This window comes from Poecilia mexicana, unplaced genomic scaffold, assembly GCF_051168715.1.
Source record: "Poecilia mexicana isolate PSO_F unplaced genomic scaffold, ASM5116871v1 scaffold_2, whole genome shotgun sequence".
In the NCBI taxonomy this organism is placed as follows: Eukaryota; Metazoa; Chordata; class Actinopteri; order Cyprinodontiformes; family Poeciliidae; genus Poecilia; species Poecilia mexicana.
The window spans coordinates 40,842,807-40,855,368 of NW_028263371.1; the positions used below are offsets into that span (position 1 = coordinate 40,842,807).

General features: G+C 37.3%; 1 protein-coding gene across 1 annotated transcript; it reads right to left on the minus strand.

Annotated features, from left to right (window-relative positions):
• Positions 1–2,008: 2,008 nt before the first annotated feature.
• On the minus strand, positions 2,009–7,670 carry fastkd5 (FASTK mitochondrial RNA regulator 5). Its single transcript, XM_014995646.2, has 2 exons — positions 7,553–7,670; positions 2,009–5,889 (listed from the first exon to the last, which is right to left on the minus strand). The coding sequence occupies exon 2, from the start codon at positions 5,875–5,877 to the stop codon at positions 3,463–3,465; it is 2,415 nt and encodes an 804-aa protein (XP_014851132.2). The 5' UTR covers positions 5,878–5,889; positions 7,553–7,670; the 3' UTR covers positions 2,009–3,462.
• Between the last annotated feature and the right edge of the window lie 4,892 nt (positions 7,671–12,562).

Genomic DNA, 12,562 nt, shown 5'->3' on the forward strand with positions numbered 1-12,562 from the left:
AGACAATTTGACAATCAATTCCAGTGTCAGCAGCTCTAAGAAGGTGTTTTCGTTTCAGCTCAGGTGATTCCCTTTACCATTTCTAAAGAAACTAATTGTGCCTGACAAGAAATAATTTCAAAATGAATTCTTCCTGCTCATTGTTTTTATTTTTATTTTGGACATTTGTCTCTGACAGGAAACCTTGAAGCTGCTTTTGTTTTCCCACATTATAAAAACAGCCAACAAGATGATCAAAGGCACCGCTGTCAGTGGCACAAAGGGAAATGGAGAAGGTATAAAATTTAGGGAGACCACAACTGTGTGCTCTTTATCCGAGATTCATCACAGCTTCCAAATGAGGACAAAAACAAAACAGCACCTGCCTCAGCACCTGCAAATCATTTCAGTTGTCACGTACGCTCTGAAAATATACTATAAATTCTGAATCAAATGGTTTCAAAGCAGCTTCAGACATGGCTATTTTTTCTGTTTAAAAAAAAAAAAAACATCTTCTGAGTCACCTACAATTATTCAGCAATTGTAGCACTTCACTGCTATACAAATAAAAAAAGTAAAATCTTCATAAAGTTCAAGAAGAAATCTATTCCTGTATTTTCTTTCCACCTCAAAAATGATGCATGAGAAAGGGGCGGGGGGACACACATTAAATTTCCATGTGGCGGAGTGGGAAAAAGACAGACAGGCAGATGACCTCCAGATTAAAGTCATCTGCCAGAAGCTGAGGGAGGTCAACTCAGCGAGAGGATCAGTTCTTTTCTACTGTGATAGAATGCATTTTCCCGGATCGGTGGAGCTGTGACCAGTCTGTCGCTTGGTACGCCGAGACACCGTCAATGAGATTTTAAGCAATGCCCAGTTCGCATTGTATTGGTAAATAACGTTTTGCACCAGCAATTGAAGTTAACAGAATGTCAGAAATACTGACTTTGAGTCAAATAGAAAGCAAAAACTCCTTCCATTATTTTCGGTGTCCTTGGTAAAGTTGTGTGCAAAAACTTTAAATGTGCATACAAAATCTGCATTAAATGTTTATTTCCCTCAGAAATCACTTAAATAAAAGTGATTTCCAGTATTTTTAAAGTTTCGCTTTTATTCAACAAGATCTCTTTTTTGTTCACTTTTTTCTAGTTAAGTCTGGTGACCGTGAAGCATTTTCCATTGTCTCTTACTTCTTTTTAAAATGACCTGCTGCATCAATCTTAAATGCAAAAGTCTGATTAAATGTATCAGCTACAGTAACTAATACTACAGAAGTACTGAAGTTCATCATGTTTAGGTGCCTTTTTCAACGCACAGAGCAAACAATACCTATAAAACTTATTTAAAAATATTTAAGTTCATAACATCAAACCTTAAGTGATCAAAGTATCTACCTAATACATACTTTACTAACACGTTTGTGTACTTTTCACATACGCAGAATTTTCAGAGTGAAAAAGACCTTCAGAAATGTGCAATAAAGTTTCCTTCAATAACTTAAGAGTCATTATGCACTCTGAGATTTTGCAATGTACATATGACAACTTCTGTCTTGCTTTTCATCATCAATGACCACTTCTGAGAACATCTACTGAAAAGTCTTACTTTAATGTGGCAGGCAAAGATTGTAGTAAAATAATTTTTTTTCTTACCACACAATCTAAATACTGTTGCAAATGGAAATACCCAATTATGGTATCTATGTGGTTATTTCATTTTTTTTTTTCACTTTTAATACACCTCAATTTATTTAACCCTTCAGAGTTTCTCCTCAGCTATTTAGTAGTATGAGCTTTTACAAATTAGTACATTTTATGAACCTGTTCTTTTATATTTACCTCCAGTTTGAATTTCAATTCAACAGGAGCCTGCACATGAAAATAACATCAGATAATGTTTGAAAATCTTCATATTCATAAGACATTTGCGTTAGAGGTATCTTACCTGAAATTCCTCTTAAAAATGCTAAAAATGATGTTTTGTAAGACCCACGTTAAATGTTGGCAACCACAGTACTGACACAGAGTGAGCAGTTCAATCATATTTAATTTGCATATTTTCACAAGTGTGGAATGCAGATATGAAATAGCAAAGAAATAAATCATTATGAAACATTTTTCAAGTGGACCTCATAAGTAAGGACAACTCATCAAACCGTCAGGGGTTTGTGGTGTAAAAAAAAATGTCTCCATTAGATTAAAACATTTTACACCTTGAATATGATTTTTAGTCTGTATAATTCAAATAACAAAAGCAACTGGTGTGCAGATCCCAGAACAAATATGCGCCTTTTGAATCAATTTTAACAATCAGTTTTCTTGCGTTCACACCTATGGCTTAAGTGTCCTGACAGATTTTTCAGAATGTGTCTTTAAGCTAAAGCCACAGCTGGGAGAAAAATTGCAGAGTGAAAGTCATCTAGCTGATTCAGTTAGTAGAAAAATACTAAATAAATTCCATGGCAGTATAGCACAGTGAGAACAGTCTGCAGTACCATGAAAAGATGTGGGACAACGGAGAAATCAAAAACCACACACGTCTCCAAAAGTGGTGAAGCAACAGCATGGACGCCGTTCTGTGAGACTGCAAAGAGGCTAAGAGCAACATTAAAAAAAATACTGACTATGTTGTTAATACAATAACAACCCCCGTTGTGTTTGTATGTCTAGACTAAGGGGCAGGGTTTCAAAACAGATGCCTTTTCTTCCAAAGAAAACATCCAGCCCTAAATAAAATATTCTAAAGGGTTATGATTTGATGAAAGCAAACGTATATTTCTGGGCCACAATTCTGGTATGTTAAGTAATAAAAATAATCCGCACCAACAGATCATGGTATGGGGTTACTTTTTTCCAGATGAAATTGGTTTTGTTAAAATAAAGGAAATTACTTTATGTAAAGTGACAAATACTAGTTTGTTTTAATTCAAAGCCCTCAGTTATTTGTCCAGAAGATCAAGTTACACAAGTTTTCTCCCTTTTTGCCCAGCATAACAAGGAGTCCAAGCAAAATTGCCCACCTAAAGAGGACTGTCCACAAAAAGATGGATTCATAATCTAATTTTTGCAAAAGATTGCAATGAAATACAGAATACTTACCGTTTTTGAATTACAATGGGCATTAAATTTATTACCTTAAGGGTATGTGCCCTTAGGAAATCAGACAACTCTTTTACTTTTAACATTTCTTTCCCCATTTTTTTGCTAAATGTTTGTATAGGATTTATGTCACAGTAAAGGTATAAAAATAAAGTTAATTGTTTTAATGGTCCTATTGTATAATAATCAAATAACCTTCCATTCTAGATGTGAATACAGTTTGAAAATCCATTGCACATACAAAACAAACAGAAGAACTAAATTATCTACTTGGTGGATGTTTCTGTACTTTGCACAATACTTAAGATTTCAGGATGCAACAGAACGCAGGACATTTTTTGCAACACTGTTCAACATGAATTTTCTAGAGGTTTCTGAATCCTTACAGACTGTCATAGATTTTGCAGTGTAGATATGCCAGTTTCTGTGCCCTGCTTTTCCTCAGCATTGAAAACCACTCCCAATGGCTCAGCTCTACCACCCTGTATCCCGCAATTTTCAAGTGTCGTCTCTTCATGGCATGAAGCCCCAGCAGCTGCTGTGACTGTATGCAGTAGTGGTTCCTGTTTGAGATCTGGACAGCAATTTTGACTGAGTTTTTAATGTCTTGGCGAACCGAGTCCCGGTGAGTACGGTTGCTGCGGCTGGGTTTGGTGAGGGTTTCTATCATGTCATTGGTAAAATCTAGAACCGAGTCAAATACTCTCCCATCTTCGTCAGGTGGTAGCTTTTGGCATGGTGTCTCTCCAACTGAGGAAGCTGCTATAGTTGCTGGAGGAAGCTCAGTGGAGTTTTTGCCTTTTATTAGTTGGGCTAAAAGGTTGTCTGTGATCGTTACTCCTGAGTTTATTTTCTCCCAGCTTTGGGAAGAAGGAACCATTGTGGGATTCTGCTTAGGGCACAGTAGGTTCACAGGTATTGGTTGTCCTTTGGGGTCCAGATGTATTTCCAGATCGATGGAGCGAGTATGCGGCATGATCATTCTTTTGCATACGAATTTGTCTCCTCCGAGAAAATCCTGAAGAGCCGATTCTGCCTCCAAAACCTCTGGTTTCAGGCAAACGTCCGACTGTGCGAACGTCCACAGCATTTCCGCCACCTCTTCTCTGAGTTCGCCACTCAACCGTGGGCCTTTCCACTGAGGGAGCTCCAGAGCCACAGCTGCATCCAAGGTGAACAAATCTTTTTTCAGCTCTAGCTTGGAGTTTCTCAGTGCTAAGTGGACAAACTCAGGACTTAGAGCTAATGTAACAAGATCCTCTGGAAACTGAGAAACAAAAGCCAAACCTAGAAGACCAGTCAAAAGGTGTTCGGGGTATTGCTGGAACTCGGCTTTCCTCTGCCTAAGGGCATCTGTCAGGCTCGGATAAAAACTCTGATTCTGAGTTGGAAGGAACCCTAAGGTGGCAAAGGCCCACAGGAGTTTGCTTGAGTCCTTACTCCTGCAATGTGGCACAAGAGAGGGAACTCTCTCTGCAATAGAAGTCAGGATGCTATCACTACGATAATGAAGAGCTGAACAAGTTAAAGTCACATGCATCAGGCCCTGGACTCCCATCCGATGAGCCCGTTGAGGAACTTCCCTTTCCATGGCTTCCAACCATGTCCTGTGAAAAAGATAGCTGAAACGCAGGTATTTCAACACATTGACCATTGCAAAGTCACCCATCTCAGTCACAACAGAGACTGCCTTATCAACAATACGAGACACTGCTCCCTCTGGAAGTGAGGTTTGGGCTTTAAAGAGTCCCAGACATACAACGCCAACCTCCTCAGGATGCATTTGGGCTAAATGACGCATGATAAGTGGCTGTATAATATAAATCAAGTCTTTTGGACAGTGCCTACCTTCGCCTATTATGTAAAGGAGATGCACCAGCTCAGGGACTCCTACTTGTCCCAAATAAAGATGAACTGACTCAAAGAGACGCTGCAAGAACTGTGGCACCTGTCTCCTAATACAGCGCCACAAGTCAGCAGCTAATAATAACTGATGTAGTGTCAGTTGGTTGGCCCGGCGGCTCAGTTCGGCTTCGTAAACCTCAAGCACGGTGTGGGACGAGGGTATCTCCAACCACACAAATGACTGTAACACCTCCAGCAGCTGTAGCTCAGAGAAGAGACGGAGGTGCTCGACAGAATATCGGAGAAGCATGACAAACCGCTGGTCACTTTGGAGCAGAGGCATCTTGTCTGGGTGCAACTTGCTGAGCTCCAAGAGAAACTGCAACACGTCAGCTGGCTTCATCCTGCCCCTTAAAACAGACACTTTTTGAAGGAGTGGCAACAATTCTACCCATTCTACTGGTTGAGGTCGCTGGGTGAGGTCAAGGGACAGGGAAGCGTACTCTGGTCTGCATTTAAGGAAGGCTCGTGTGTCAACTTTAACATCTGGTGTGACTGGCTTCCTGTTGTAGGACGACACAGATGGCACTTCGGTTTCAGATGCTTTGTTTAGAGCTAAATCAAGAAGTGTGTTTTTGGAGCTTGAGAGGTGCCGTGAGCAACTCACACTATAGTGGTTGCTCTGCTGCCAAAAGGAAGCACTGAAAAACTGCTCCTCTTCAGAGCTATCCATCTGACAGGGGGAATTAGCAGAGGTCCTTGCAACATGATATGACGAAGGATTGTAGTACAGTTTGTATCCACTTTGGGAGGAAACATCTGACACATTCTTGTTTTCCTCCTGATCGCTTATCTCTTCCCTTGTTTTGGTGTGAATGTGTTGACCTTGGGTGAGGCTTCTTCTCCAGCCAGGGAGGGAGCAGACCCGCCGACACAGCACACGTGTGGCCATCAGTGTGTCGCGCTGAAACAATTTGAACACATGAAAATCCAGTTAACTTGAGATTATACTGTTAAAAAGGCATAGAAAGCATTCAAACTGGAGCGGTTTGCAGTACCTTACATAAGTATTTGCAACCCTTGAACGTTGTTGAATTTAGTAGTAACCGCCACAATTTGCAATACATTTTATTAGGATTTCCCATGGTACATGAATACAAGGCAGTGCATTATTGTGAAATGGAAGAAAATTTCTGGGGGTTGTTTTTATTTAAAGCAAAATTTGAAAAAGATTGTATTTTAATTCAAACACTTCTTTTCTGATACCCCTAAATAAAATATTACTTTCAGAATGAGAGGAGGCAAACTGCAACACCAAAGGAAGGCCTAGTGAATCAATATGAACTACTTTCATATCGATTAGTTAATCTAACCATCTAACTGTTTATTAGATTTTAAAAAATCTAAGAAACAATAAATCAACAATTAATTGTAAGTCGGTTAATTGTTTGCATCCTTATACATGATGTTATACATAATGGAAAACTAACACTGCACAATATCCTGAAAACACAATCTCACCAGTGAAACCAGCTAGTGGCAGCATCAAGCTGTGAGGACGCATTCATGCTCTCCGCAGTGAATGGGACACTGCTCAGAATTGATGGTAAAATGGATGGAACAAACGAATTGGAAGAAAACCTGTAAGTGGCAACAACACATGTACTTGCAGAGAAGGATGGACTTCCAGCAAGACAACAAACCAAAACCTACAACCAAAAGTACAATAGACTGGTAGATTAAACTGTATTACTACTCAAAGTTTTAAATTGAACTTAAAATCTGAATACTTAAAAATGTATATTCACAGACGATTTATATATTACCTGTCTGAGCTTGAGCTATTTTGCAATGAAGAATTTAGTCTGTAGCTGTGCAAATCCGGTAAAGAAATATTCCAAAAGAACTTAAGTTGCAGCTGATGTTGATGTATTCAGTCCTGACTGAAAATAAATTCATGTCACATTTCTCAGATTTGTGTTCACAAAGTAGCTTTTAAACCATCTCACAGATATGTAATACCTTGGTTTGATCTATCACAGAAGATCACAACAATACATAAAAACTTAAAGATGTAAAATGACAAAAGGTGAAAAGTAAAAGGGTAAAAATACTTCTACTGGACAGTGCATATGCCCAAATACAAAACAAGCTAAAAGCGATCAGTCTGAGAAAAAAACACCACTAATTTACTGGAGTTAATGTTACAGCATAATACAGAGACTTTTGAGGAAAACACTACATTACGCAGCTAGGCAGTGCCATGAATAATCATTTTTATTTTGACTAAAACATATGAAAGCTGTAACGACTACTCTGCAAAAGAAATTAATGCCCGTGACATAATTTGTATTGCTTAACTTGCCACCATCGACAAAAGCCGTTTTAGTGACAAATGAGTTACGCTAAAAAAGTATATTAACACAAATAAATGCTCACACATTTACTTTGCTTTTTTTTAAGCGTGTAAGGCTCTCCATTTCCCTAAATTAATCGATTCTTACATGTGTTTCGGGGACTAAAGTTCGTTTTGACTCTGTTTTAACATTGTTGTTTTGACTCCAACATGCCAAAGTTCTTAACCTTTAAATCATCTAATTTTGTAATAAGGGATTTTCTTAACTCACCTTCTACTCTTCAATCCAGCTGTGAAAGACACCGTAAAGTGAAAGACATCGTAAAACCTCATTCAACTGTGCACAGAAGACACATTTTACCGTTTGAGACGAGTTACAGTCAAACCGGAAATAGTGGGATTTAATTTCCAAAATAAAAGAAGATAAGCTGTTGTAAATCACACGATGGGCATCAATAATGTTTGTAGATCTAAGTAGATCAATTTATTTATCACATAGTCATCGGATAAATGTATTTCTAAAAATGAAATAGTTGTAGTGAACTTCGTTTTGTGTCAATGTTCTTTTATTGTGAAAGAAAAACACTTCATGGGACGGGGAGAGCTTCTGCTTTTCAACCGAACAGCGTTTGACCTATGGCAGCCGGTTAGGCTCAAACAACAGAAAACAGAAATCCAATTTCAGGAAGGTGAACTAAAAATATTGATCTTGAGTTTTTAAGCTTTTTTGCAACTTAAAACTTAAAAACTGTAAAAAAAAAAATAAAAATAAAATAAATAAATAAATCTATTGAACTTAAATTAATAAATTGTTATGGGGAATGCTTTTATTTTCAGTTTCTTACTCCTTTTAGAATACAAGTCTAAATGCTGCTAAACCACTTTGGTCAATATAAAGTAAAAGTAGTCACCATATGTTACAGATTTATTTATTTATTTATTAATTAAAAGCAGCATATGCAGTATTCTTTAGTAGTTATTTACCACAATATTACATCTTGGCTTGGCAATAATTGTCCACTCTTGCATGAATAAGTAATCTAAATATGTCAGACTGTGAGGCAATCTCCTGACTTCAGTCCTGCTTAGAAAACACCACAAACATTCTGTCAGATTTTGTTTGGCCATTCAAACCCCTTGCACATTTTGGTCAAAACTGGTTAATATTTAGAGTTGTTCAAAATTTTAATTCAAACTGACAAAAACATGCAGTTCAGTGAAAACAAAATTAACTTCCGATCATGATGCTATATTTCCATGTTTCAATATGCACATGGTATTCTTTTGATGTGGCACATTGATGATGTGCTAAACACTTATGAATTAAGGCTGATTGGTTTCATCACATCTCCCATAGGGCTTTAGAAGACATTACAATTGTAACATGCCTAGCACAGTCCGTAATTACAGAAAACCCTGCTATTTTTAATTTTTGCTGTTGGCTTTGTGGCAGCCTCCATGACTGGTTTGTAGCATTTTTTAGGGAAACATCAAATTTCAGTATTGTTTCTGGTGCCCCATACATTTCCCTCAAATATTGATGCCTTTTATAACTGTACATTGTGTGAATACTTTGCTTTGTACCCTTTTCCTTTCTGGAATATTTGTACAATGAAATTATTTTGTCCACATTGCTATGCCTTTAATGAAAAGATGCCAATGATGAGACAATCCTGCCATCAGCTGTGATTCATTTCAAGTTAATTAGACTAACTTTAATTGTTGATAGCTATAAACACAAGACCACTAAAAGTAAATGACTTGTTTTAAATCACAGGAAAGCTTTGTAGCAAGAGTGTGAACACTTTTGAGATCAGTAATACATTTTATATTGTTTTCTGGTGACTTTATCATTTAAAATCATGTAATTTCTTTTCAAGAAATTACATTTAAAATCTAATTTATCTCTTCAATATAATTTAAAATCTAAGTGTGACATAAAGTTTTGCTTGCAAATTGAGTTTGAAGTACAAGCTAAAACTCATGATGCGAAATTTGATGGTGAATTTCAATAATAAAAAGTATTTTATTCCAAAATAAAAAAAAAAAAAAAAAAAATATAATATATATATATATATATATATATATATATATATATATATATATATATATATATATATATATATATATATCTCATTACGTTATGTTTTATCGTTTTATTTATTTCTTGAAAAAAAAATCCGTTTTAAAATAAATTAAATCAAATAGATTGCCAATTAAAATGTGTACATAAAGTTATTCAAAACTTTAGATGGAAACTTTAATTCCATTTCATTGATTTTCTTTTTTCGTAATGAAAAGGAATAAAATTCACCTGAAGACGTCAGGCCTGAAGCGGACAAACTTGGCAGAGGAAGTAACCGATTTATGTTAATGATGTGAGTTGGGGTCCGGGCTGGGAGCCGCCCTTCATTCACCACATGGTTAAGCCCAGACTCTACTCGCGCCACTTTCGCAATCTTACTACGACTCTCAAACTCTCGGCAAATCAAAATAGTAGCACATGGTTGTGCACTTTTACTTTTCCCTCCCTAAGTCCTCGTTGAACGCGAGATTTCTTCTCAGTTTTGCAAGAAACAGAGTAAATGGTAAGTCAGAATAAGTCAGTGAAGATGGTGGATTTTTTTTTAGAAGCTGATGTCTAATACCACGCGTGTTATTGGCAGGAAACCTGTTGTTAGCCTATTTTTTGGGAGATGCTTGAAGAAAGTGAAATACTTAATGCGACGCGGAGCCCACATGAGCGTTCAAAGTAATAACGTGTTTTTAATCTGGATTTATCGCAGGTGAAAATAATGTAGAAGCGCATGCCAACCTCTCCACCATGATAGTAGAATGAGGGAGATTTGAAAAGCATGTGTCGCTGCGGCTGCACCTCAGCACGATACCTCGGGAAAGTGATTCTCCCTAGTTAATAAACAAAACTCTGCACTTTATAGCTGCAGTTTCGTCATTTAAACTCTTGTACTCGGGCTACAGATCGATATGTGGCTAAGACATGATGATTTCGAGCAGTTTCTGGGCAGTGCTGTGCATTTAAAAGTGCCTCCAGAACAAAGCAGTAGCACATGGGACTGCAAGCAGGCCGCAGCTATCCCGTTAGCCGCTAACGCAAACTCGGGCTCATACGTACAAACTGTGGCTGTTTACATGAGCCATTATCGGCTGCGACGGTGGAGTGTGTAACCGGAGGCACGCTTAGTCATATTTACAGTTGTTAAATTTCCCAATTAGGTTTTATTTAAACTATAAACGAGAAGCTGAGCTTGCTAACCTTGATAAGTACTGACTGACAGAAGACGAAGTGTAGCTGTGCCCACTGCAAGAATACTTTTCGTGTACAAAGTTATTACCGCAGGTGTTTAGTTGCATGGGGGGGGGAAAAAACCGTATCGGACATGATTATTTTCTAAAACTAGTCGAAGTAGCGCATTTACTCATTATTTTTTAAAGAAGCCTGTGTGTCAACCCCTAGCTTGTTGTGTGTTGGGACTGCTGCGTGGGAGTTGTGTATTCACAACTTCCACGCATCGGGTTAGCCTTTGCGCTTAAACGTCTTAGCGTCGCAGTTTTATTTCTGTTATGATTCCAGAGAATAAGACGGGTGGATATAATGTCAAACGCGTGAAAGTATGGACTTCTAGGCGCCATGTTAGCGCGTGGGGGAGGGGCACAGAAATGTCGCTGGAGCGCCAATGTTGGTGTCCTCAAGCAGTCCAGGTTCAAATTGGGGTCCCACATTCAACTTTGATGTAGAAACCATTACATTAGTAGCTTTAGGTCAGTCCTGTTGGCTACCTACGTACTTAAAATAAATATACACAATGCAATAATTATCTCTGCAATCATTCATTCTGCTGGTTAAATAAGAATATTTAATTGTAGACCTCAGCCACACCACTCCCTGTGTTTTTACTTTAAATTAAATCGGCTTTGACTAAAGGGACTTTAATCGAAGCAGTATATTTGCAGTTAATGGCAAAGTCGTAATTAACTGCATTAACAGTCAAACAAAAAGACAAACTATGACCTATAAGTGATTGTAGTAGGTAATGTGCTTAACATACTTTGCTCTTTCCCAACAGACGAACTTCCTCAACTTGCATTTAGAGTTAAAAGCAAGGGGAGCCAATAGGTGAAGAAAGTATTAAAATGCCCTTACTGTTTTTGTTTTTAGTAAAGAAAGTATAATCGATCATGTGAAAAGTTGGCCCCCATTTCTTGATTATTAAAAATCTCCAGATTTCCTCTCTCCACCTCATTTTGTAGCTCATTAAAAGGTTGTTTTTTTTTCTGTAGAACAGAAGAAGTCTGACAGTGTGAAATATCATGCCCAGCCTGAATGGTCAGAAATGCATCAGTTAGCCTCAGATAGCAATTAGCCAGTTTTTCCTTTATCCACCTTGACTGGTGATTTGCAGGTTGGATGATGATTTTTTTGTTTTGTTTTATTTATTCTTTATTCACAAGTGTCCAAGTCCAGCACTCAGGACCTACTATCATGTAACTTTTAAATGCACCACTTTTCCAAAATGCCTGAATTTAGCACATGGCTGAATTCTCTCAACATCTCATTAAGCTCTGCAGAAGCCTGGTAATGAACCAATCATTTCATTTAGGTGCATTAGTAGCAGAAATGCATCTAAAAGTTGTTGAATAAATAACTTCTATGCATATTTTTAATTCACAAACTTATTCATAATTGGGAATATTTTAGTAGTTCTTGTATAATCTATTGGATTAAAGTACTATCATTAAAAAACTTGAAAAACTTGAGGGAAAACTACCTACATTTTATTGTAGTTTTAAAGTGCTTGCTTATAAGAAATAATTATAGGGTAACGCATGTATGACGAGCTGATATTTATTAGTTGAGTAGTCAAGTTGGAACATGTGAAATCCATTTTTATTCCCCAAACTCATTTAGCTTTTCCCTGGTCAGGCTATTTGCCCAGGTTGCCAGCCTTCAGTGGCTTGTCTATGAGACAAGAAAATAAAGAGTGATTTATTCCAGTCAGTTTAGTTTGTCTTTCTTTCTTGTAGATGAATTAATCTCACATTAAAATTATTGTTGAATATACCGATAATAAAACAGTGGTATTGCAGTAAAGGCAATTTTGTAACTTGATTATAAATCCTTAATGTATTAAAAAAAAAAAAAAAACTTGTCCTCAACAATCTGTGCCGTCACGTTGGTCATAAATGTACAGTTGGTGGATGAAACTGTTGCAACACATTCGGGTGTGTCACATCCACAATTCCTCTTTAAAATTGTTGCGTA

What these genes read in the sequence shown, in the direction of transcription:
- fastkd5 (XM_014995646.2), bottom strand. Translation starts at nt 5,877, where the DNA reads ATGGCCACACGTGTGCTGTGTCGGCGGGTCTGCTCCCTCCCTGGCTGG.